The 27,622-nt window shown below is 40.0% G+C and overlaps 1 protein-coding gene across 2 annotated transcripts in view; it reads right to left on the minus strand.

Annotated features, from left to right (window-relative positions):
* Positions 1-1,655: 1,655 nt before the first annotated feature.
* The window catches only part of ppm1bb (protein phosphatase, Mg2+/Mn2+ dependent, 1Bb), a 29,233-nt gene continuing 3,266 nt past the window's right edge, over positions 1,656-27,622 (minus strand). The window contains exons 2-7 of one of the 2 annotated variants that reach the window (XM_026178358.1): positions 13,932-14,774; positions 12,461-12,578; positions 10,575-10,686; positions 8,560-8,617; positions 3,170-6,357; positions 1,656-2,947 (exon numbers count right to left, since the gene is read on the minus strand). In XM_026178358.1, coding sequence (XP_026034143.1) covers positions 6,025-6,357; positions 8,560-8,617; positions 10,575-10,686; positions 12,461-12,578; positions 13,932-14,762 — 1,452 coding nt within the window. In that variant the 5' untranslated portion in view covers positions 14,763-14,774 and the 3' untranslated portion in view covers positions 1,656-2,947; positions 3,170-6,024. The remainder of the gene's footprint in view (positions 2,948-3,169; positions 6,358-8,559; positions 8,618-10,574; positions 10,687-12,460; positions 12,579-13,931; positions 14,775-27,622) is intronic. The other variant, XM_026178359.1, reaches the window with a different exon arrangement.

Here is a 27,622-nt window from a genome sequence, read left to right on the forward strand (position 1 = left end):
TGCATGCATTTAAACATTAAAGATTACCCATAGCCTAATAAAGGAGAGGTGGAAATCGCTTCAGTTTGTCACCAGATCAAAGCATAGTAGATAGTTATTGTTGGTGATAAGTAGGTTACAAATGCAACAGATCAGTTGTCTAATGTTTGTTCTAGCAGCTGCAAATCCAGAAGTGGAAAAGAGACAAGACAAGATTAGGACTGAGTATACAAACATTTATACTGAAGACATACAAATTCCATCGGTAATGACGCAGTTTGCTCTGTTCTAACTTTTCTGTGGCGTTATAAAAAGGTTGTATAATCTACAGTATGCAAGTCGTGGTCAGAGGTTTACATACACTCATCATGGGCATGCATGTCATAGCAATTTTAACAATTTCTTTGAACTGCTCTTTTCCCGAGGATTGCACATCTTTAATGACTTTAAAAACAAGAACTGAGTGCACAAGTCGAGATTTTCTCTAATCCACACATGGTCTAAAATATCCCCACGGGCTCAAATATATACATGCGCTCACCTTTTTAGTATGACTACAACTGGTAGTTTCTTTTTGCCAGCATAAAAAAGATCAGTTGGACAGTGGTCATTAAAATGACCAACTCTCAGAACAATTCAAAAGTCCAAAGGAGCTCAGTGAAGATCTAAAGAGAACTGTGACATATTGGGAAGGTCACTTTAACAAGGTGTGGATGAAAACCCAAACTGTCATGGTTGGGTTGTACAGGAACCAGTGAGGCTCAAATCTGCAAAAAAAATGGAAACTGCAGAAACACCAGTGTCACTATCCACAGTGAAGTGAGTGTTACATCATCATGGACTGAGTACCAATCTGCTTCAAAATCAGCACCCTCAACCTCGACTGAAATTTGGAGCTGTCCTCATGGACAAAGCAAATGCCTTCTGGAGAAAAGTTTCACAATTTGAGTAATAAAGATTGAGCTATTTGTCCACAGTGATAGAAAGCATGTTTGGAGGATAAAGTGAGGCGTTCAGACCTAAGAAAATTGCACCAACTGTCAAGCATGGTCGTGGTAATATCATGCTCTGGGGCTGCTTTCCTGATTGTGGTACTGTTACATGGCAAAGAGGATGGAATGATGGAGGACTACCTTCAACCAAAATATGTCTGGTTGAAGTGCAGCTTGCTAAGAGACATTTAACCAAATGTTAGTTTAGATATGTACTTGTGTACCCAAATCTTGTTTTTTTTTAAAGTAGCTACAGATTTATGCTATGTAAGCGTTCCCCCCCCCCCCGAAAAGTTCAAAGAAAGCCTTAAAAGTCCAAAAGTACCAAGACATTCATTCCTATACTGAGTGTATATGAACACTTAAAACATTCTGTAAATAGCTTTAGGCTTAATATGCCTAATTCAATGATTAAATCCATTTTAAACACTTTTTATATGCCGTCTTTTTATTGTTATTTAAAAGGACAACAGCATTTTGTGCAATGCTTTCTTTAGTTTCCCCATTTCTCTAATTTTACAGTTTTAAGCACAAATGTCCAACTCTGACAAATTCAGCATTTTCTGTCAAACCACTTCCTACATACTAGTTTTACTCTGGCGGTACACAAATGTTATTTCTACACACAACTCAAGACTCAAAGTGATGTGACTTCAGTTAGTGATTCACGCAGCCACCACAGGATCCTTGGCAGGTATTTTATTTCATATATAGACGCTTTCTGTAATCAAATGTGAGTGCAATCAAACAACAGCAATACAAACATTACCAATGCAGTCTGAGAACCAAGAACAGGGTTAAAACAGGGAGTTCACTCACTCTACACAGCGAGCAGCTAGTAACCTCATGGACAACATCCAAAACAAAGGAGAGAAAAAAACAAGGACAGTCTGCTGTCATGTGCACCTCCAACCGTCATGGTGGGGAGGAAGACTGAGGAGACTACTGAACTGCCTCCACCCCTTCTCCCCAATCCAAACCATCAACCGCGACGCCATGAGTCCAACTTGCCCGCGGCTCTTCAGTGATAACCTCCCATTTCCCCATCATGATTATCATTGTCATCAACCTAACAAAAACAAGAAAAATAAAATCCAAATCATCTCTGCTTTTCAAACCTCAGGAGCCTATCAGTGTCCAGAGGTCCCTCAGGTTTAGTCCATCTCAACCAATGGCTGTCCATCCAGGTCGATTAGAAAAACCACGTAGCTGTACATGTAGAACCAAAGTCCTCATGCAGTGCCCTGCGAAGGTGGCACATCACATACGTGCACAGGTGGAAGAGGGGAGGGGGGTGTGGGGGGTTTATGGTTTAGAGTGTCAGTGTGAGATAGAGGGAGTGTGTGTGTGTGTGTGTTTGTGTCTTTTAAGAGGGAAGAAGCAAATGTGTTAGGTGTTTATCAGACCTAGGAGCACAAAAAAAAGTCCAGGAGACGAAGAATTACATACAAAGTCTTTATCCACCATTTGTCTCCTCTTGGCCCTCCTCGAAACACTCTCACACACAAACACTCTCGCATACACACAAACGAACACGCACCACACACACACGATAGGTCCTCATGTCATTGTGAAGTCAGGCATCAACATTCAAGAAAAGAAAAGAAAAACAAAAACACCTCAATGGTAAAAATCATCTCTACCATCACAATGCTTCAGTTCATAAAATATTTTTTCAGAGAAGTGATTCAGGTTTTTCCTCCAGGTTTAAAGCAGTATGCGTGTGTGTAGTAGTTGTCTTCGTCATCGTCTTTGTCCCACTGCTGCAAACACACACACACACAGGCGCACGCACACACACACAACCAACATACGCACACTCACGCGCTCCAGCACACACCACGTGTCCTCTTTTAGTGGAGAAAGACATGGCGCAATGGAGAGACACTCCTCCTCCCCGAGTGGACGCACGGATCACCAGGAGGAGACGGGGTTTCTTGCCGCAGCTACCAAGGGTCATCCAGGTCACCGGCACTCTGGGTGAGGAAAGAAAAGGAAGAGAGGTGTGCCAGAGTTGTTATTGTCAAGTCTATCATTGTATGTAGTAATTAAACTGCTCCAGAAGCCTTAAATAATGGCAAACCTTTAAACCTCACTGTCCCCCTCCCCTCCCCCCTTTTTTAATATATTCAAATTGAATGGCTAATGGTGGAAAGCCGTTATATTCCCCTGCACAACCAGAACCTCTGATGACTCACCTTGCGGAGAATCACGAGGCCAGCTGTCAGACTGAAAAACAGGGGAGGAATGGAGAGAATGGAGTCCCTATAGTCTACATGGCTTCCTCTCGCTCCTCGCTCAGTTTGAGTTTTCAAACCTGAGAGCTGCTTTTGTTTTAAAGGAGACAACTCTTTAAAATGTCTTCAAGCAGCCGAGACGAGGTCAAGGCTCGAGCTAACAGCTGACAGAGGAGAGCAAGGAAGCTTCAGCAGTTTCCGAATACTTCACAGCCTACACAGACACATACACAACACAATAAACGGAGTAAAGGTCTACTAAAAGTGTCAGGGAACAGTCCTGTATCAAATGTCATCATGTTGCATTGGGATTGGAATGCTTAATCATGAAAAACAATCACTTCTCAATGGAAAAATGTCAACTTTGAACCCCTGATCTGCAAGATGACTGATTTGGTACAGGGCCTAAACGAAAAATAGAAAAAAATAAACCCCAAGACATAAATACATACAGTTAGTTTACAGTGAGACACTTGACACAAATCATTGCATTATACCTCAAATCCTTTTTATTTCTTATTTGCAGAACTAACCTGTTCCACACAACCACATAGAAATCATAGAAATACAGCTCATACATACAGGCGCGAGCACGCACACACACGCACGTACGCCGTTTAGCATTACCTCCCCTCTGATAGTTAAGTGCTTTAGATATTGAAAAGGTAAGTGCAGCGCATGCATTACCAGAATACAGGGCTTGTACAGACTCACAATAACCTCCATCTACCTGAATAAGAATAAACCCTGCAGGTCAAGCAGTCAGTTTCAATATATCTTTTACATCGAGGTAAGTGTTTAAGATTGACTCGATCTGTACAGGCAATGGCACAACCTGTGAGGAATATAATATGCTGCAATGTGGGTTTTTAAACAAAAGCTAAAAAGGACTCTTGGAAAACCTTGATTATTAATAATACCTTGAACTGAATACAGACAGAGAGCCATCGCACATGAAACATATCAACTGTAGTCCGAGTGTAATTCACCACAGGTGAACAGTATGACATCAGCCGTCCCACCGATATGTATACGTATCACTTTTGTAAGGTAAGATCGAGAAGGCAGGAATACTTGTGGTCGCCATCCCACATGGTGTGCTACCTTTAGACTGACAGAACTGATGTAATCAAAGCAGAGGAGTCCCAATGTCACCCATGTCCTAATCTTATCAGCAGTTACCAGTTTTTACAGTTTGCCTTTCACTGATCGATGCAGTGAAAAGCAGCTTTGGAAAAACTGCCAACAATAGGTTTGCAACATAGACTGTAAACAAAAGATAGCCACCATTATCTCACCCGTTGGTTAGTGAGTTTTTACTGTTTTTGTATTCAAACTGGATTACAGAAGCGAGAAGGTAGACCCACCCTAAAGCATACACTGGTTTATCCACATTTTTGACCTGAATTGGGACCAAAATTTACAAAATGAGCATAATTTTGTATTACATATGACTTGAAACTACAAATTGAGACCATAAAGCCTCCACGGAGTCATATAACAATAAGTAGGAGTGCATTTTTAAATGTATAGAACAGGAGTCGCTCTCCCCTGCTGGGAATTAGAAGGAATCCAGGTTTATGGCACTTCTACATACTTTACTTTTCAGACCCGGAACTACGTTCATCTTTTATATACAGTCTATGGTTCCACAGGTTATACTAATTAACGCTAACGTTCTGTTAGTAAGGCCCACGTTTCCAGTTTAAAATACTAGTGCTAAGCTGTGAACACGCCATCCAATCAAACAGCTGTTAGTACAAATGTAGGTCGCATCATACAATGTAGTGCTTAGCATTTTAAGATAATGTGGCTATGCGCGTGTTGCTGTAAAAACATAACAAAACAAACAAAAACACCTCAGTGCATGACTAAACATTTTTAGGGAGAACTATAATTGCTGCTCTGGCACCAAAATTTTATCCACTTAATAACTTTGCTTTCTACTGTTCAAAGAGCCTGAGTCTGAACATTTACACCCCCACCGCACTCTACCCCACCAACAACAGTATCAAGCGATTTATTATTTTTTATGTAATCATGTGGAAGCTGCAAAGACTTAATTTGCATCCAGACTGGTTTGAACAACCTACCATCGCTGAGCAGCTGATGGACTGTGTAACTGTCAAGTATCGCAAGCAATCAGAAACACACGTTTCAGTAGTGATTACTGGGCTCTTGCTCGGTCACTCAAACTCATGCAGACACACACATAAACACACATACAAAAACACAAGAAGAGTGTGTTCTGAGTCTGTAGATGGAGTAGGCCTGGAGACAGTGCAAAAGGTTGCACAGCTGCAGTTCAGAATGTCTCCTCGTGTTTTCTTTGTCAGTTCCTCCACTGTATGAAGGTGTGGGGGTGAGGCTTAAGGGTGGGAGTGAGGGTGGGGTCAGCCAGAAGCAAATACTGATAAATGTAAGCCATAGAGTGCAATGTTCACTTTGGCTTCACTAGCCACTTTTGCTTGTTATATTTTTATTTTGTTTACCATGAAAATTAGTTAATAAATCTGCTTCTGTGATCAAGTTTAAGTTTGGGAATCCAAGCCAAAGTGGTCAGAAGAAACAAAAAGGAAGAAAAATCAAAGAGTCCACATCTAAGGTATATAGATATATATATGTATGTCTCAGATACAGAACTTGAATGGACAGAAAAGCCCTTTTTGTTGTTCCTAATGAATTATTCAAATACAAAGCTGGACGTGGCCATTCAAGTTCTGCGATGAAGGACAGAGGAGGAGAGGTCATAGCACATCTCACTAGAGCTCTGGGATAGGATGGATGAGAGGGTGGTTGGGTATACAGGCAGGTGGTCAGTCAGAGGAGGGATCAGACTTTGGGATGGGCTCGTCTTGGCTGGCCTCCAGCTCTGCAATGGCGGGTGAGGGCGGGGGCGAAGGGGGAGAGGGAGGGGAGGCGGGTTCGTCCTGGTTGTCACAGTCGTCGGTCGTCCTCCTTCTCTCCCCTGCTCTCTCAACAGCACTCTCCCCCCGCAGATGGTAGGTAGCGAGGGACTCCTCCAACACCGAGCGGTACTGCCCCCGGTGGTGCATGCGGAACTGCCGAAGAGCCTCCAGCAGATGAGCTGCCGTGCTGCCACCTCCCTCCTCACTCTCCTCCTCCTCCTCCTCTCCCCCCGCACAGGCCTGAGGTGACACGCCAGGGTCAGACTCTGCAGGCACGCTCCATTGTCAAACACACACCAGCACACACATATATATATTTATATACACACGCGCACACACACACATATCACCTTACAATCAGCGGCACATCACACACACAGACATCTACCACACAACAGCATCACAGCATCAAGAGACATACTTGCACCAGACGGACAGGCCCATGCAAACGCTACCTCTGACCCTCTGACCAACAGTCCTTTGTGAGATTTGCTGTGTAGTGTAACGAGGGGAGGGGGAATTCATCAGTACCCACAAGCCCAAAGAAAAGAGCCTGCAAGGCTAGACTCCACTGACATTAATACAACAAATACACCCATGCATTTATGCACACACTTCTTCACATTCACCCTGGTGGGCCGTTCAAGACCTGACACTGATCTCGTCTTCAGAATGAAGATGTTTGTAAAAACGCCTGCAGCCTTCCTTAAAAGATGCTGGATGTGGGATTCTCTGCTCTAACATCATATCCATTTCCTGCAGTATAAACAGAGTGCTGAAGTTTAAAACGTTTCCAGTTGCTGTTATATTATTTGCAGCTGTAAATACTTCATACCATTTCTTTTTATTTATCTCTTAATAGTGACGGTGCGGTGTTACATATCGTAAATTACCCGAAAAAAAAAAAAATCAGCCCAGTTGTATGATTTAATTTGATTGTCTGCAATAACATTAAAACATTTATTTATAGAAGGTGCTAAGAAAAAAAATCTGTGACTCTGCCCTTAAAAACAAACAAACAAACAAACAAAACAAAAAACTTTTGTGCTATCCAGATTAGATGGCTTTGTGGAAGTCCCTATCTGACCAAATCATTGTGGTTAAAGGTGCAAAATGAGCCAAAATTTAAAAATGACAACTTAAATCTGAGGTGGGTTTTAATTTTTTAAAGAACATTAGGATCACATCCCATATAAATGTGCTTGAATAGACAAATCAATATTTTTGAGCAGAATCATGATGCCGAGGGAGTGTTAACATTTAATTAAACTTAATTTACATAATCTTTGGCTTGAGATTTCTTAGACAAACACAGCGAGCACAATGCAGCATGGGTACTTTAATTATTGGGTAATTAAAGCACAGATGATCCTGACATTGTTTTCGTAAGCCGTGTGCATACCCGTTCTATGTAACAGAAGAATAATATCTCTAATCTTATTTTTTATTTACACCGATTTCCACATAGTCAAAAAGACATGAGACAGAAAACAGTAAGAAAGCCTAAGGCCTCTCTGGGATCGATACGGCTGTTGGGAGGATTTCTGCAAAATTTAGACACAGATTTGAATTATATTTTTACAAGATGTGAGGCTAGGCCTAGCTTAAAATTAGAATTTTGGATTTCGATCTATGAATTTTTTGCAGGGATTTTTTAACATTGTGAGAAAGATCAAAAACTGGACATTTCAGGCAGTATGTTCACAAATAAATATCTGATTGAAGACCTTATCTTGAATTTTAGGAAAGTATCAAAACCAAATCTGGGTTCAAATATCTTTCTAGATCTAATCACTCAGTGCTTTGCAGAAGTATGGCTTCCCGATGAGGTGAATAAAACTTTTTTTAAATGTCCTCCAAGCATTTGTTTAAGTGCACACACTGAGTATATGAAACAGAGTAACGAGAATCCACCTTAAATAAGCTGTGACTACCGAGTATATCAGTAACACGAAGTAAATATTTAATGTAACAAATAAAGCTAGCAGGTTCTTTTGAATGACTTTCTGCTGCTAGGTTTCCAAACACAAAAAACCCCCCAAACGTGCATTTTTCAAGCATTAACTATATGAAATCAATGGTTTAAAGGATATGCGCTCGCTGCTGAGAGGTTCAATAGGTTTATCGAGGTCTTATTATACATCCCATTTCGATGATAAATGTGAAATAGAAACAGACGCTTGGAGCTTCAGTGCTTTTCAACGTGGAATGCAGTCAACTGAGGCTCCCTGAACCTGTCAAGGTTATTCCGTTTATTCTATCCTCCGCCCTCTTTCACACTTATATCACATTCATTTTCTCTCGCTCTCACACATACATACAGCGGCACACAGAAAGAGTGTCCTTGTCTGGGCTGGTGTTTGTTTATGAGGTTATGTTGAGGCAGGGTGAAAGGCTGAAGAGGTGAAGGGCGGGGAAGAGTTCAGAGACAGGTTAACTCACCCCTTCTTCTTCTCTGTGAGGGTTCAGCCTGTTGTACACAGCCTCGATCACACTCCGCCTGCAAACACACAAACAACACATAGTTTCCTGCTTAGAGGAGACAAACAGCACCGACATAATGCAGCTTCTGTTCGCTCTCAGTAAATGTATATTGATTGAGGACTTAATGGAGCTAAAAGCGACTTTGTCAATTTTAGAGAATTCACCATTCATGCATATGACACTCTGTAATCTCTTCATTCATGTGTGCAGTCAGTTAATGTTGTGTTTTCTGCATGTGTTGGCTTTTTAATGTTTATCCAAAGTTGTTGTGGATGCAACTAAAGGATGCAGACACTTGCGTTTCTCAGTGTTTTATCGTCATCAAATCTTGAAAGGCTTTTCTTGTATAACTGGATAAATCCCAAACATAAACAATATATACACTTTTGAATTTGATGAAAAAAATCAAAACTTTTCACATCTTTAATCAACCCAGACTATTTTAACTTGTGGGTCATTATATACATCTAATGCTCTCCTAGTAAGACATGTTGCTAAAAACACATCAAACAGATTGACTGCTTATAAACCCAAAGAGCCAGATTTACAAGATGGGGCAAATTAGCATGAGATGGGAGAGGAAAGTTCTGCAAGTGTTCTACTAACAAGGTGCTAGTTCATAAGCAAAGATGCAGCCAATTTATTTCAATAATGACTAACACCATCCATCGACAGCACAAATTAGCGGGTCAGAAATGAGCAGGCGCGATAAGGGAGTGCGTATTCAACCTACTAAAGTAATACAATGTAAGAACAGGTTTTATCTCTGTGTTTAACGACACAACTCGAGCGTCACTTTAGACCAATGAGCAGTTAAATAAGAATTGTTGCTTTTTTGACGTAAAGGCGGAGTCTTCAGTTACAAATTGTTGGGAATTTTAGGTGGATAAATGGCATCTTTGAATATATAAGGTGGCGTATGGGACTGATTCTGTGAAGCGCTGCATTATAAAAAAATACTGGCACCTATGGTATATACTTGAAAATCCTAGGGGACTGACCTCTAACCTTGAGGTCTAGGTTACTGGGAATTTAACTTGTCTGAGATTTTTTGTAGCTGCACCTATGGGATGAATTAAAAATCATCCCATACAACATTTTCAGACAACCTGACCTCTGGCTTGACGTTGACGTCACTGAGATTCGAACTCAAAGAGAGATTTTTAATGGTAATAATTTGAAAATCTTACGCTCCCCATTCCCAAGTTATTGCATTCACAAGCTTAGGTGTTCATTCGGCCTGTCGAGGCGACGACAAAACCATTGTCATGAGCCATTTTGGCTGAAGGGTAAAAACGATTCCACCTTCTAAACCTGAAATGTGTTTAACATTAACCAGTAGGATGTGCAATATAAGAATACAAAACCTTACTTTCTGGCAGAGCTGCCTGACCCCTGTGTTAATAAAGTTTCTGTTACTGTGCCATGTATATAAAAACGTGTTTTTTACCTGCATGATGTGTGATGGTGCAGGTAATCGAATGTATCATTTTAACTTAAATTTAAGAGCACTTTAATAGCTATATTTAATAGCTGTATTTTGACAGACATTTTAGGCTGCATGTATTAGCTATATACTAGAGAGAAGGTAAAAAAGCAGTCACAAGACTCCTCACAAGTTCTGTGAACAGATCTCTGTTAAATTCAGTTAAATGTGGTTAGATTTTGATTTTACATCAACAATACCAGTAATCACAAAATACCAGAAATATGGTGAGATCAGATCTAACCATGGCACTCCAAAGCATAACCCTTTACTTGCCCTTCATAACGGCGATAAGAAATGTGCTATGAAAACAAAGCTGTTTTTTGTGACTTGTGAGCGAAGGATTCAACTTCTAGTTCATCGCACAGTGTTAACATTCTGCCGATAAATTTCTATGGAATGAATCTATTCAAATTTTCAAGCCTCATAATAATAACTATATACAAGTTTTAAGTGTAGAAAGAGTAGATTTTTGTTGTATATTTACTTGCTGGCCAGGCCTCCACCAGGAGGAAGGTTCGGGATGTTCTCTGAGGCAATGCTCCTTAGGACAGATACCAGGTCAGGGACTCCAGCCTCTCCACAGTTTCCCATAAGCTCTACAGACAAATGGAAAGATGTCAAGAGCTATAATACAGAAAGTTATACACCATTTTTGGAATTTAACCACCACCTTTCTCTACAAAGGCTGAGAATTCACCCATAGTAAATCAGATAAACCCCTGCTTGCCTTCTGCTGCGGCACTCAGTAGAAGACTTCAAATATTTGTAATACCTAAAAAAGACTTATTACCGTAAATGTCGGGCTATAAGCCGCTACTTTTTGCACAAGCTTTGAACCCTGCGGCTTTTAGTCAGGTGCGGCTTTTCTATGGATTGTCCGTGATTTTTGTCATATCGTAAGACGATTTGTTTTGTGTGTTCCGCTGTTGGACGGCACTACGTTGCCTGGCGGAAGGATCGGGGTTCAAGAGTGGTATGTTAGTCACATGTCCGTCCGCCAGGCAACGTAGTGCCGTACGAAGTAGCGCGAAAAACAAACTTCAAAGTAGCGCTACGCGTTCAGCGGGAGTCGTGGATGATGAGCGGCGATAAACTTGCAAGTTATGCCCAAAAAGCAAGTTATGCCCAACTCCACCGGTGGATTCTGACAGCGTGGAAAAGTGTGAAAACATCCACGATCACCAACGGATTTTGAAGGGCTGGACTGCTGCATGATGGAGAGGAGGACACCGCCACGGCCCTTCTGAGGGTGTTCGACTCTGACACTGACAATGAGGATTTCTTTGGTTTTGAAAGTGACAACGAAGGAGAGAAGAAGAGTGGATGACGAAGCCATCCTGAGCCTGTTTGTATCCGACACTGGAGAAGAGGACTTTGGTGGTTTTAGTGCGTAGGAAGAAGAGAAAGATGGTGGTGAATGACTGACTTTTCTTCTTGTTAAAGCTGTGTCACTGCACCTGAGCCTAAAAGGTAGGCCGAATCTATTGTTCTGGTGTGCTGTAGGTTATTGTTATGTACTACATGTGCAAATATGTACCCATAACTTGTTTTTCAAAATATTAATAAAAGTGATGTCTCCAAACAGCCATCTCTTTCCTGACAATTCCCTTTGTGCATATTCTCTTACATATGATAAGTCAACATTGAAACACCTGCGGCTTTTGGTCAGGTGCGGCTAATGTATGTACAAAACAGGATTTTCCCCTGATTTTAGCTTGTGCGGCTAATATTTAGGTGCGCTTTGTAGTCCGGGAAATACGGTATGTCGAAGTTATATAGATATAGACAGCACCTAAGCACTGTATGTGGCCTTGTGTGTTTCACTTAACCTTTAGAAACAGGCTCAACTATAACTAAACACTTCACAAAAACCAACCACAAGTTTCAACCGCAACATATCAGACGTGACAGTTTAAATACTAACAAGAAAGATGCTGACAGATAAATAGCAATGTTTCTCTTTTTAAACAACAGTATAAAGACTGTGCTGTTGAACACAATAATAAATACAGTACATATTCTAAATTTTGTTATTATGTTTGTGCTAGAGAAAGTTGTTTTTCTGAGCTTGCAAACTTAGCAAATTGTTTTTTAAGTGCATAACCTTGAACTTTAATTAGAAATTGTGTGTGTGTGTGTGTGTGTGTGTGTGTGTGTGTGTGTGTGTGTGTGTGTGTGTGTGTGGGGTGGGGGGGGACTGAATAAGCATACTAAACTCTTCACAGCCTGGTGGTGAGTGAATGTTGGCTTTTATTGAAAGATAAAAGTAAAGAAAAGGGATGTCCTTAAAGGCAAAATAAGAATTATTGCAAACCCAAAATCATACAGTCATAGTTTGCAGGTTTGTTTGTGTGTGTTCAGAATGCTGACCCTCAACACGGGTTTCCAAGTATTTATCCAATTCCTCTTCCTTCTTCACAGCCTCCTCTGAGATCTTGGGAGCCGCAGAGAAACACACCAGCACCACACTCATATTGTCCCTGCTCCCCTGGAGAGCAAAGATTGGAGAGAGAGAATGAAGAATGCGTTTCTTAAGCTGGAGGGCCAGTGTAAAACACTACATTAATTGGCATTTATAGGACACACACAGTTCCTTGGCCTTTAACCAAATGGGTAGCCACCTTGTCATTACCTTGTAAAACTCCAATTGGTCACAGTAATGTTCTGTAAGTGTACAGTGTCTCATACATCACAAAAGCCGCTGCAGTGGAGGAAATTTATAGCAGCGTGTGGCGTACAGCAAGGTAAAAATAACCAAGGTGCTGTGCACTCACTGATTCTTGGAGTACCCAAGACACAAAATAAGTGATGCAGAGTGTAATAGTCTAATAGATTCTGCTAAAGCCATTGGATAATGAGAGAATTTAAAGCACCAGTGCATTATTCATCACATTGTCTTTCACTGTGAGACATAAAGCATTTTAAATATTTAGATGTGTATTATTTTTGTTACACTCAGCTGCAGTTGTCCATCTTTTACTTTAATATGCTATATTTGGTCTTTTTATATGGCATTAGATTTCTATTACGAAAAGTGGCAGCTGTTTCCCACAAATACACTTCACTTAGGCGAGGTGCCCAGGCATGTGAACTGCTGTCCAAGTGTTTCTGACAACTCATTTAGCACTTTAAAAAAATCCATCAGGGGCATGACACCATCCATATACTTCTGGACAATTGTTCTCTCATATTTGGTAGTTTAGTCAGTGCTAACCCCGACCTGGTCTTCTGTTTCCCAATCAATCAGAAGTTTTTATAATCCCTTATCAGATAGTCTGAGTCTAAGATTGCAGGATGAGATTCCAACAGTAGTCTTTTTTTCTGCTCTGGAGATTCCAGCATAAACCGGACGGCCACTTTAACTGGAGCCTACAGCTAGTGGAAACTCCTTCATATGCTGCTACACTGAGCTCACTGAGTCTTCAGAGTTAAACAAGGACAACCAGCTGCAATTGGAGTCAGTCTTCATTTTTCAAACAGTATTGTTTAAGATGCGTGTCTCTCTGACACCCTCAGAAATAGCTTTTGGATTTACTCTAATAACCAGATCTGCTCTGACATTTGGTATACTAGAGTAAATAGTCTTCAAATACTTTCCCACCAGAGCAAATCAGCCTTCTAAACAGATTATTACCTACACATTCACCAAGCTATTGTTGGTTTGCATGCAACAAGTAATCTTTCAGACATTTGTAACTGTGATACAGCTCGGCCCCATGGAAATACATTAAAGTAAAATTTTGCATTTAAAATCATAATCCTATCAGTAAAACTAGTCAAAACAACTCTGTTTCTGCCCACTTTCACCTTAAATGTACACCATATATGAGAAACAACTTACCTTATGCAAGCAGGTGTCCACCACTGAGTTACAGACCTTCTCAAGGTCGTCACACACCAGAAGTCGTGAATGGACAAACTCACACAGCTCCTCGTTGGACATGACATCCCAGATCCCATCGCACGCCAGGACTATAAACTCGTCTCCTTCGGCTACCCGCTCCAACACACATACCTCAGGCTCGGGGCTCACCAGCTGCTCCGTGGGGCCCTTACCATCCACACATTTGTAGTCGTAGTCCCCCAGGGCCCGGGACACAGCCAGGGAACCGTTTACCCTCTGGATCATGACTGAGCCGCCAGCATTCTGGATGCGCTCCTTTTCACGTGGGTTGCAGGGCTTGTGGTCTTGGGTGGAGAAGCCCACCTTGCTGTCTCGACTAAGCACAGCCCGTGAGTCACCGCAGTTAATGAAGTAGAGGTGGGTCGGGCTGAGCAACACGCATACTGCCGTTGATCCGCTGCGGTCCAGGCCCTGCCGCAGGTCTGAGAAGCTGCGCATATACTCGTCAATGTTCAGGAAGCCAGAGCGGATGCCGTCTTTCACGCCTTCCACGGAGCTGGGTCCTGAAGCAAATTCAGCCCCTCCTGACAAGATGTGCTCCAGCAGGTGACCAGAACAGTAGTTGGCCACCCGGGAGCCAGCGTGACCATCGTAGACAGCAAAGAAAGACCAGTCGGTGAGTCCATGGGGAAGACCCACCACAGCTGTGTGGGCGTCCTCCATTTCCACCCTCCAGCCTTGCATGGAGCTCAGGCCGTAACGCAGCCCATTGCCCTCACCGTGGGCACTATGTTTCTCCGTCTTCGGCTTGTCCAGGAATGCACCCATTGCTGCCTATAGCTAGAGAGTGGAAGAGAAGAAGGCAACTCAGTAAACATTGCACTATAAACAGCAAAGACAAAGAAAATAGTATCTCTTGCACAAAGTCAGTAACTTTGACCACACCATAAACACCAACTTTGTAAGTTTTTGAGTTAGACCTATAGCCAGTGCTCCCACACATAGACTTTCCTATAGGTAACGACCAAGGTATGTTAGTCCAAGTAATTCTATCATGTTTCTGTATAGTAAACATTCCACTCATCCTTTCAGTTTTCTGTTTCCCTAATGACAAACTGACTAGGCAACTATTGTGGTAGTTCTCAATATCACTGAATGTCTTCTCCATAATGTCTATTGATTGGATAGACTGTTTCATTTTCATTTGGCTGTTTAGCGGATCATCTACCTCAATCTCACGAGGTAGCTTGGTATAAAATGAGATGGCTACATCAGCAAGGGCGCTATAAGACCTTCTCCAAATTGCACAACACTGGACATTATATTCTTCATTTCCAGTTAATACTTGTACAGCTGCTGTTATTGTGTATATATTTATTTATATTTCTTCATACATTCTTATATAGTTCTATATTGTGTATTTTGTTGTACAGTTATTTTATTTTCAACTTTAATTTATATATTTTATCTTATTCTTTCCCAGTTAAATTTACCCTTCATTCTAATTTGTGTTGTACAGTTATTTCATTTTTAACCTTAATTTATATTTTATTCCCTCCTAGTTAAATTTACCCTTTTTAATTTTTCATATTTATTTCCTATCTTATTCCTTTTTTTTTCTTTAGGTCACGAGCAGTTGTCCAAGCATTTCACTACATATCGTACTGTGTATGACTGTGTACGTGACAAATAAAATTTGAATTTGATTTGAACAAATCAACATGTGAACCAAAATAACTGCCCAAGATGGAGGCAGATGATCAACTGTGGTAAACACTAGCAAGAAGCCAAAAGAAGAATAAGACGATGGATTTTTGTTATAGATAATTTAAGAACGCGTTGGCACACACGTGTGCACCCTGTGAAAATAATTATTTGGACAGAGACAACTTTTTACTAATTTTGGTTCTGTGCACTACAGAGTCTACACATTATGTCCATGTACATAACTGGAACATGTTAGTGTTCAAAGATATATAGAACTAACTGTATTCCAGTTGTGTGGGAAACCCTCTGCACTGATAAACTCATTAAGTTGATGCATGTTATCATATATGAATAACTGCACATACTGACCAAAAAACTATACATTGAAGGTCTTCACGTCAGTTCCAAATTCTAAACTTTAACTCCCATGTTGTAAAATGTAATAATCCAGAATTGTTCAGACTATGCTTAGAAAACAGCAATACTGAAATAAACAATTAATGACTGCATTTATAAATCTTATTGTACACGTTTGATAAAAAGCCATTTTCAGTTCACAGATCACAACTTTGGCAGTTCTATAACAGAATAGAGATGGCACGATACCACTTTTTTATGTCCGATACCGATATCATAAATTTGGATATCTGCCGATACCGATATGAATCCGATATAGTGTTTTTTAATCAACAAAACTGTTTTTTAAATATCTTGCTGCATTTTGTATAAGTTCATACTCAAGTTTAAAACAACAACTACACTAAAGCTATTCTGTTATACCTGTATGCAAAAAAAAATATTTCATAGTTCAGCAATTCTGATCAATCTAATAAACTTAAACCTACACCATCCTCCCTATTCTGGTATTTTAAAGAGTACTTAGCATATATATTAAGCAACCTAACTAATAGGGTTCCAACTCCCAGCAACAATAAAAATAAATAAATAAAAAATAAGGAACCACCCCTCACGCTCCACCTCATGATGCTTAATCGACGTAATCAACCTTAATTTGATGCAGTGTGAAAAAAAAAATGCACAGAAATCAATTATTTTTCAAGAAATATTAAATAGATTCAACATCTTTCTTCAACAAAATTGCAGACTGCACAGATGGTACCTTCCCAAAGGAAAAAGTACTATAGCTTACTAGGGTATATATATTAGACTTAATAGTTACTATATACAGTAATTGACTTCTATTCATTTTACATCAAATTAAAACTTTGGGTGTCAGATAATTATTTATTTAAAGCTAGACATTTTAAATGAGAATAAGAAAGAAAAGTATGTCTTTGTGCCCCCTTTTCCCTGTTCATGCCCTATCGGCCCCCCTGGCTAAACTTTGCTAGATCCGCCCCTGCACAGTTACCAGCGTCAGCTACGTAGAAAAAGATCCTCGAGTAGAAAGTAATATTAAATACATTCTAACAACAGCTGATCAAGCTTAAACGTGCTGCTGTTGTTCAGCCGCTGGTTTCCTCTTTCTGGTGCAAAGTGGGCCAAAAGCAAACTAGAGTCACGGACTCGCGACAGAAAAGCCGATCAGCTGATCGTTAAGCAGTTTCATGATTGAAGTAGCAGCAAGAAGAGGCAGTCGTTTGTTAAGCTTAACGCAGGAATGCTTTACAAACATTCAGAGATGGACTTACACACTTGCTTTACTTCTCTCGGGATAACTTTATCGGAGATGAAATGCCGGGTTGCTAGCGAAGCTCCACATGCTATCCAGACCACCAACAGGTCCCGCATGCCACAGCCGCTCTATCACGTGATGCATACTGCTCCAACGTGCTAACGTTCTGAGGTGAGTTACGGGGTGTTGCAAGTTTTGTGAGGTGCTTTCGTGATATTTAATGGATCGGATTACATTTTTTATTTTTCTCCGATATCTGATCCAGTAATTTAGGTCAGTATCGGACCGATACCGATACGTAATATCGGATCGGTCCATCTCTATAACAGAACACAACATTCTAAAGTGCATATAATAATGTGCTTTGTACTATAAATCTCTCTAAATCACCGGTTTTTGATGTCAGTAGTTCAGTAGGTTGCTTCATACCGTGAGTACTGAAAGCTTTTAATTACTCAATGGAGGGTGAGAGCCAGAGATCCTGACAAGACAAAGATAGCTGAGGAGGAACCACAGAGTCGAGGATTACACTGTGGAAGCTTCACCCAGCACACAGAACCTCTTTCACTCTGAACACACAGTAACTAATACCATTAGTTAACTTGTTGTCGGGAAGTGGAGAGGCATTACTGAATCAGCAGGGCATAGATTCTCTGCTGCCAAGAGCTGAATTAAATCTCACTTTGAGTCGTGTTTGGTCTTTTCCTCAACATAAACCTTGTTCACTTAAAAAGAACCGCAGAACCTCTTTGTCCATGAGTTAATCACAATCAGCCTTTTAATTATTAAAGCCAGTGGCGTCAGGCGGGCAGACGTCATTAGTTCTTAACATTTCAAGGCCCTGTGTATCCACGATTTCAGGAGAGATTTTACTGCAGTGGAAAGTTAGCAAGTATGCTATGTTATGATGCAACAAATGCAGAGAAACTGTAGGACTGCTCATTAGGAAGCAATTTACTAGAAATGTACAAGCTTTTGTCATCTCTGTACCTTGCCAAGGACATTGTGTGTTGCTTTTGCAACAGCTGAGTCGGGCTCAACTTATCTGATGGAAAACCCTATACTGTTAGCACACCAGCTGTGAAAACAGCAGATTCATTTGAAGTCTATACTTTGCTAATCTATCTTTTACTAGTTTACTACCTATAAAAGGTAAATGACAGAGCATGAGAGAAACCATGCTACGTCACTACAAAGGGTCAGCAGTTATTTGAGGTTTGCTACATTACAGTACTTCAATCTTAATCGCGATTTAATGGCAAAGAATGATTAAGTGAGTTGGAAATAATGGGAAAGCTGCATTATAATGTTGTGCTGAAGACATGTCCTTCAAAGATTTTACTGCACTTAGAGTAGGGCTGTAACCCTTCTGAAACTAAGATCCAAATCACCAGACAAACAGCTGTTTGTCCCTAGTTAAATGTCCATGTTCATGAAGAAGTCATCAGACCTAACTCTGGTAACTCTTGCTGACTGTTGAAAAAATAAGCATGACCCAAAAGACAGTTGTGAAGAGTTAATACACCCCATAAATAAATCTCCAGTAATGTAGTGAAATGTCAACATAACTGACATAACTGTTCACTGTTTGTGTGTGAAAAGGTCAAATAAGTACACACACTTACACCCTTACCTAAAGGGCAAACAGAAGGGAAAAAAACTTGCATAACTGCAAATGACAGCAATACCCAAGAGAGACTCTCACATTAAGCTGAAAGTGCAAATAAAGTTGTTAAATCAACACAATTTTTGTTCTTCTGTCCATTTTCTAAACGATATTTAGTTAAAGCCTTCAACATTTAATAATGATCCCCATGTCTTCATCATAACTAGGAATAAAGCCAATTAACTACTGGCACAGCACTCAGGCCAAATCCAAGGTAAACGCACTGCTATTGAGACTAAAAAAAGCTGGATATGTTTTAATACCTCTAATGTTGAAATTAGGAACGTTTCTAGCAACTAATTTACAAATTATTTAAAGTAGACAAGGAAACAATAGCTGACTAGTCTAAAAATAAGAACATACTAAAAAGATCATCAGATTGGTGAACTGTCCAGGGTGTACCCTGCCTCTCGCCCTATGGTAGCTGGGATACCAATATGAAAATTGGTGGCTAGATCATGATACCCACTACAGTCTCCAAAACCTTCCTTTTACTTTTCTCTGGTATTTTCTCTTCGCATGAATCAATTCAGACCTAAATGTGAGCAACTGCTACAGTATGGGGCGATTCACAAAACGCATGGTTGGTGTTACACTCACGAGATCTCGAAATCAATGAAAAGCTATAAAAATCAAAAGAGCCTTGACTGCATATTGACTTTTCACTGGGTGTTACTTCCCACATGAGTTCGCACACTCGCGCACACACACAAAGACACACAGCGTGACGGCCATGTGCCCAAAAAAGGTTGGTACGTGCAAGGAGTGACTACAGCTGGTTTCACGTATGTGTGTGTGTGCGTTTGTGTCTGCTCTGCGCATGCGTGCAGTGTCATAGTCTATGTGCGAGAAAAAGATACTCTATAAATACGCCAGGATGGTTTAGATTTCATGACTAGGGTGAGGAGTTGAACCATGCCATTGACATTTTTTAAACTGCTTTCTTGCTACGTGATTATGACAACTAGATTTTCTAAATTAAGCTCATATTTTCCACTCTTGTGTAGCCTGTATTTTAATGTACTGTATGTTAAGAAAAAGCACTTAGACGTGCTATGAGAAAGGGACAAACGTGTTATGTTCACCCACAGTGATTCTCTCTAAAAATAAAACAAACACACTGCTATTGCCTAGCAACCACCCACCCTGCAGTGCAAACATCCAGCCTAGGCTTCATTCAGCGACATCCCCTTCTCTATGTCTTTCTCTGTCTAAAAGAAATACACACACACTCTCAGCTGCTTGGTAGGGAGAAGAGAGAGGAGTTGCATCATCCATCCATTAAAGCAGTTGCAGCAGCCAGCCCTGAAAGGAGACATGCAGACTGCAAGAACACATGCAGATATGATGAGGTATCTCTGGCTGATAATGGCTGTTAATAAACTGCTGGCAAAAAACACGTACACAGAGAAGAGAAAAGCTGGGAAATATCTGGACTATGACATCAAACTGAAACTAGCAACTCTCAACTACTTAACCCCCCCTTAAAACTGCTATCACGCATACAGTAACCACAGGTCGAAACAGTCACCCCCGATGCTGAAACACACGCCTGCCAAAAACCACTGGCTTTGAAAAGGGAAGTGGAAGGTCGGGGATTACATAATGCTGCAGAGAGTCCAAATGCTCTGCTCAGAGCAGCCACATTCATACGAAACAGCCATCCTGTTCAATAATAGTAGCTCACAGGTTTCAGCATTATCCATATATACACTATAACTCACTGGTTTTCACCTAATCCGACTGATTTATATAAATGTGTGTGAAGGTTGGTTACAACTTTACATGTTAATAAGAAGAAGATTTAAGACATTTCATTCGCTCCAGGAACTTCAAGACCTTTACACTGCTTCCCGTCTATAAAAGGTTTACTTTGGCTCAAAACCAGTCTTTTGGGAGTGACTGTCAAGGCTAAGAAACCTGTGTTACCTGACCTAACAGAAGTCTATGCATTTTAGACTTGAATAACTTAAACCCCACTTCAAAAATGGCTGTTTAAAATCACAGTCCTATTTTATTCTTTTTATTTTATAAGGAAAAACTCAGTATTTCCAATATCCAATTTTTGTTGAGTAATACAAATTGACATGTGCTCCTGCCTTGATAAATAACAGTGTCTTTATAGAGAGCACAATAAGGGATTACTTTTAAGATGGTTAAAGAGGACACAGCCAGTTAGTCAGTTGCCTGGTGATTACCAATAGCCCAGCCCTTGGGGCTTTATACTGCTGCTGGAAAACATAAGCCTGCTTCATTGACAAGTTTTTCCAAGGTACTGTTTATAAACTTTCTTGACATTTACAAAATATAACAAACCATTATATTTAACTGCTGTGAAGAGCAAAGCCACAGAACAAAGTTGCTGCCTAGCAAATAAACAGGACACAGACTGAAGGAGGCAGCGAGCAGTATTTTCCAAATATACACTTGCCACTCAGGTATACTAATGGCCACCCAAGTATATTTTTATTTTATTTTATTTACACAATGGCCTTAAAACTGATATAGTTTTGAAAGTTCAATCTTTCCACTGACAGTTCTTAAAGTATAGCATTTCCTTACTGCCAGGTAGGTCAGTTTGCTGTTGTGGCAGTCTTCTGTATCATTTAGCTGTCTTGAATCTCTGACTTAAACTCCACCATCTTAATTGCTGTGAGCACTCACTCTAGCCAGAACCTAGTGTAGGTGATGACGTGATGCTGCTATGCTGAAGTTGATGAGTAGAACAGGAACAATCATTACCTGCTGTGAGGTCCAAGATGGTGGAGTTGAAGTCTCTTTGCTGGATACTTAACAAGCTGATTGTCATATTTGCATTTCTTCCTCGTTTATTTAAATTAGCATGTGTAAGCATCAGTTTGCATGTATGCACATGCACAAGCTTCAGCACAAATGCAATAGTACCACTAAGAGAGACTAAATACAAGCTAGCGCATTATCTTAACATTACTATTATTTACTAACATCAACTTCGAAAAAACAAACATACATTTAAATGATTGGTATTCCCACAAATAACTCCCCGTTCTTTTTCCTTGGTGCCTGTACTATTATACAAGTTCAGCATATTCTGAATACCTTTTCCTTATCCGAGTTTACTTACAGCCCCACCAAGCTGTCACACAAAAGTTACTCACTTCATAATTTAACGCACAGTTTCACATGAAAGAGCCAGTGCTGGGAGTATACAGGTTCTGGCAGCAAATGAAGAACAGTAAGATAGGTAATGTCGTCTGTGTGATAAAAAAAACAAAACACTATAGGTTCTAATAAAGTCTATCCAAACCCTGGAATCAAAGCAGTGAAAAGTACCAACAGTAAAAGTTTACAGAATTATCACTGTCATGGTTCTAATGTGAAGATGTAACTATTATTACTAATTTTCTTTTAGTTTTTATATCCATCTATAAATTTTTAAGTTCATACAAACTTACTAAAAGTTCAGAATAAGTCCAGTTGCTTTCTTTTCCAAACTCCTTAGACTACCACGGCCTTGATGACTGAGAACCAACACAGACTTTGATCAGGGGTGTCAAACCTAAGGGACAGGGGCCAGAATTACCCCAACAGAGACTCCAATCTGGCCCATTGGATGGTTTAGGATAATGTGAAGGACGACATTAATTTTGGACTTTTAACTGCATTTTTAGTTTGTTGGACAACTTGTACAGCAAGACCTTCTCCATGGCCATTTATACTCCAAAGAAATTAAGTAACAGATTTCTGTATTTTACTTCTTACAACTTAAGCCCAAAAGTCATGCAGACAGATTTCCTTCATGTACTACAGTACTGTTTACAGTACAACACTGTTGAATTTGCGCTCTTTTTTAATATTAAGAGATCTCATTGATTAAATATGTTGTTACATTTATCATTTAACATCTCCAACACCAATGTTTTGTTATCATATGCAATACAGTTTTAACTATAGTTGTTCAGCTGCAATCCTGGTGGCGTTAAACAGTGTGAGATTAAACAAAGAACAAATAAAATTTTTTTATTTATATCCAGGTTTTAGCTATTGATGTTAAGGCTCAGAACAAGAAAATTGTTTTCAAACTGCTAGCATGTAGAAGGCAAAAAAATAAAAAGTCATAATGAATCTATTTCATATGGATGCTCAGTTAGAAAAAGAAAAAGAAAATATCTGCCAACTGAGGTCCACGGGATCTTCCAGGAATAGTGACACAACAAAAGTCAGCAGGCGGTGATTTCCTGCATGCTGACCTCTCATCTCTGGTGTAAATTGCTTCAAAGCAGGTTAATTCTGCAACATAAGATGGGTGGTAACAAGCGAACCAACCCAACCTCTAATTCTGCTTCACCGTTCTGTCCTCCTAGGGGTCATCTTACTTTATTCTTTCACTGAAGTTGTAAAGCATGTCACTGGTCCATTTGGGCTTTGCCTGGCTTGTCTTGTGAGCATATATGGCCGCCAGAGAGTCTTACGCAGACTGTGCACTCATTTAAATACGTTAAATATATTTAACTTATTAAAAAAATAATAAATTAATGAAGGATCAACAAACGCAATACTAGAATACTGAGTTTTTTCACCTCTCTGCTTATTAGCATAAAAGGAGCTAGCAAGAATAATATGGCTATCTTACATCATTTACACTTTCCTGGATCTTTCAATCCACATGTTGAATTGATGACCACCAAAAGGAAAATTACTGATAAATATAACTCGATCTTGTGATATTCCTTCATATTTACATAGTGAAAGGGAGCCATGTGAAAGCACCATTAAACTAACAGCTCAGGGAGGACTGTGGGATAGTAAGTGAGGACTGAAGAGGATACAGCGTGTCAAATTTCACAGCTGCATTTGGAGGAGCCTCTGGTACGGGACAGCCTCGTCAAACTGCGGGGAAGCATTCAGTCTTGAGTTACGGACTTTGAAGCAAGCATACCCCGAATAGGGAAACAGCTCCTGTTGTGTAAGTGGTCCGGAGCAACAGTACTGGCCACACCTTTATGTTATATCTACTCATACCCCTGAACATAAGGTTACATGTTTATATAGTCTTGTTTATCTTATCTGATATTCTTAACAAAGGCCTGTACTGAAGGCATTTTTAAGCTTTACATTTCTTTTATTACACACAGAACAAAAGGTTCACATATCCAACTTTTGTTCATCTGCCCTTTGTGCACTAATCTGCAGCAGATTGCTTCAGAGAGGGGCATTACGCCTCCTGAATGACAGCAAAAATAACTTTGGTGTACAAAGCTCACAGGTAACATTTTACACTGTCAAAGTGCTTTTAAAGAAAACAGGTGTTACAAAAAACTAAAGTCAAACTGGCAGGTTTCTGCAATCCTTCAAGACAAGAGCATGGAAATGGGCCATGGGCCGTCTACCGCCGCACACCACAAAATCAAAGCCTAATACTTAACAAGACTCATAAAATCTGAGGCAGGAACCACAGAAAGAATACAACTAAAAGAAAAGCACCAATCCAGTACTTATAGCTCTTTTTCACTAGTACCGATCCGACTCGACTCGAACGTTTCCGTCGTTTTCCATTGGAACTCACTACCACCTAATGTGTGTGGAGTCATTATAGCAACATGGCCGAAGGTCCTGGTAACCATCTCAAAGTGCAGGAAATGGAACATAAACTGGAAGGAAGAAGAGAAATGTAAAAAAGAAAACCACACACGTGCACGCATGTACACACAAGCTATGATAACGAGGAAAACACCGTATTATTACTCAGGCAGAGAATCATAATGAGCAAGCTAGAAACAAATACAACCTATAACATTTTGTTTCATGGACATATCATGCTTATCACAGTTGTTGAGATCTGGGAAGGTCCACCTTAGGCTACGCTGCAGATTTAAAGCAAAACTATGAATCAAAGATAACCGAATCCAAGCTTAAGCATTACTTTACAAGCCAAGAACATCCAACATCCAACTTTTTCAAACTCTGCTGGTCTCAACATTGTGTCCAATATGATCAAACACAGTGTAAATAAAGCTTTAAAAAAATTCCAGCCTTTACAACGAAACCATATTGATTTCAAGAATTCTGATTAAAACTCGAATTAGAATTTACTTTCTGTAATTTTGATTAATATTAGACGAGTATTATAAAAGCACAAACATCAATGCGGCAATATTAACAGCAAAACACCTGCTTTCACTTTCCTAACCTACCTAACAAGGCTTATGCACTGGGGATGTTTAATAATTTATCTATTTTCTCAGACAAACATCATTAATAGGAACTGTTTTCCTCTTAACTGTTAACAATGAAATTAAAAAAAAAAAAAAAAATCATGAAAATGTTCAAATGTCCACTATTGGAGGTAAATCATTCATTCATGTGACTGAGGTTATGCATGACTCAGCCCTCTCCTGCTGGTACAGATGCACATTGCTTTCTCTTTAACCGTCACTCTGTCTGCCTTCCTCTTCTCCTTCTATGTGCAAATCTGCACATATGCAGCTCTGCTGTGCTGTAAGCCACCACACATTTAGCAGTTAGTGGCTTTCAGATTATTCACTAAAGCAGTGCAAACTGCTCTCTACAATGGAGGATCAATGCGGTCAACTCGATGCCTACAGTTTCTACCAGTGCACAGCTAAAGCTGATAAGATCTGTTAAACTCTAAAATAATCTTGTTAACTATCTTCAGTCTTTCACTGACACTGGGTTTCATCTGCTGCTTTTGACTTTGCACAGTGAGTGCTGACTCAGGTGAAATAAACTGAACTCATCTCATATCTGACGAGCGGAGCACAAGCCCAACTAAGTGATGTCATTTACTGGTCACCTGGATACCTTATCACCATCTGATATAATAGAGAAGGTGGGCAGGGTGGCTAAATTTCAACACCACACGGTACATATCTGATAATTATTTTTGAATTTATCATCAGTTTTAACTTTGACACACCTCTGCAGTAAAGCAGAGTGTATAAAATGCACAAGAAGCTGCTGATAAACTTGTGTCCAGAGCTTCACTGTGAATGCAAACTGTAGCCGTCTTTTCCTTTGTCGTGGAAAGAAAAGGCAAAGGGCAAAGTCAGAGAAGAACTCATCAGGTTAGTCCTTAGTTCAATTAATCAGATTAATCAATTGATTTTGTCTTTCGCCAATTATAAAATAAAAATATCAGCATGAAAAACGTACTCTTTTGCTTTCGTTTTCACCGCAAAGGTTTCTGAAAATCACTCGCCTCCAAGATGACTAAAGGAGAGACTTTGTTCAACGAGACCTATCTGGAGGAAGTAAAACTGTCAAGGTTTCATTATTGAAACTGTGAAGGGATTATCAGCTGCTTCGAGCTCCCTTCATCTCTGAATATATGATAAATGCCGCAAGCTAAAAATGTGTTGATCCACCAGTAAAGTTCATATTACACATGTGCCTTACCCAATCTAGGAGACATTTGAAGGTCAGTTTTTATTCCATGGTGTAGTCCCTCTTGACATATGGACATCAGCCTAGTCTTTACAGTTTAAAAAAGAAACCCTAATGGCCTATTTATTGTTTCAATGTCACAAAAGCCACATTAAATATATATACTTGAAGCGCCGGATTCACTGCAGTATTCTCCTGAACAATAGGTGCCACCCTTCAGAGAAAAGGTCCCCATTAGTGCCAATGCTGGAATAGTTGAGGTTTATTTTTCCTCCAAAAACTTTTTCTCAGAAAGTCTAATCTTTTCAAGCGGTTGCAGCATTTTCCTCTCCATGATCTGCAAATCTCTGAGCTCTTATACCCATATCACTGAAATAGTGATAGAAACCAACCCGACTGTATATTCATGTCTTCAATGCAGCCACACAAGGTTACAAAAACGCAGACATGCATGACAAGGCGTAACAACACCAAAGCACGGCTCGCGCCAATAGTTGAGACATCACTTTAGATATACACTGTTCATGAAGGCAACAGCGGCGGGTACAAAATGGCCTCAACTCCCTACCATACAACCCTGTGTGCTCCACCATCTCAACCTCTTTTTTTCATTCACTTATTTGCTTTTCATTTGTTAATTGTCAAGCTAGAGTACAAATACTGAACTTTAAATACATTTTTAAAGTTCAGTAATGGCCTAACGTTTGTTAAGATGAATATATATATATATTAGGACTGTGTGATATGACCAAAATCTCATATCCCGATATAAGAATTCTATCGTCCCAATAACGATACAAATCACAAAGATTTAACATTTTCTGTAAATTATGTGAATCTCGGGCAGCTCGTCTTGTGGGAAGTGTTTCCAGCTGGGCGTCATGTAGCTGGAGTTGAGTGTTTTAACCGATGCATTAAAGGATGCATTTTTAGACAAGTTGTAACGGCCGCCGTTTTCTTTGTGAGTATTTATTACACGGTGTGCTGCGGGGAAAAGCCTGTTCTAATGTTTGAGTCTAAGGTTTCTTTTTTAGCACCTGGCGGCTCTTTTTTGCTTCTCATCCGTAAAAACTCTGCATACTCTTTCACGGGATTCAGTTTATTTTGAAAAGTCTCAACAGGATCTTGAGCTTTATAGTGAAAGGTTTATGTGGAAAATAAACAGGCAGACACGCGATGGTTTTACCGTCGTTGTTGCTAATGGCAACGCAAAAAACAGGCGCTTGTCCGTCCGTAGTGTGGTTATATTAAATATAAGAGAAAGAGAGAACTTTAAGAAATTAATATAGCCACTAC

This window comes from Astatotilapia calliptera, chromosome 8 (genome assembly GCF_900246225.1).
Source record: "Astatotilapia calliptera chromosome 8, fAstCal1.2, whole genome shotgun sequence".
NCBI classification, from domain to species: domain Eukaryota; kingdom Metazoa; phylum Chordata; class Actinopteri; order Cichliformes; family Cichlidae; genus Astatotilapia; species Astatotilapia calliptera.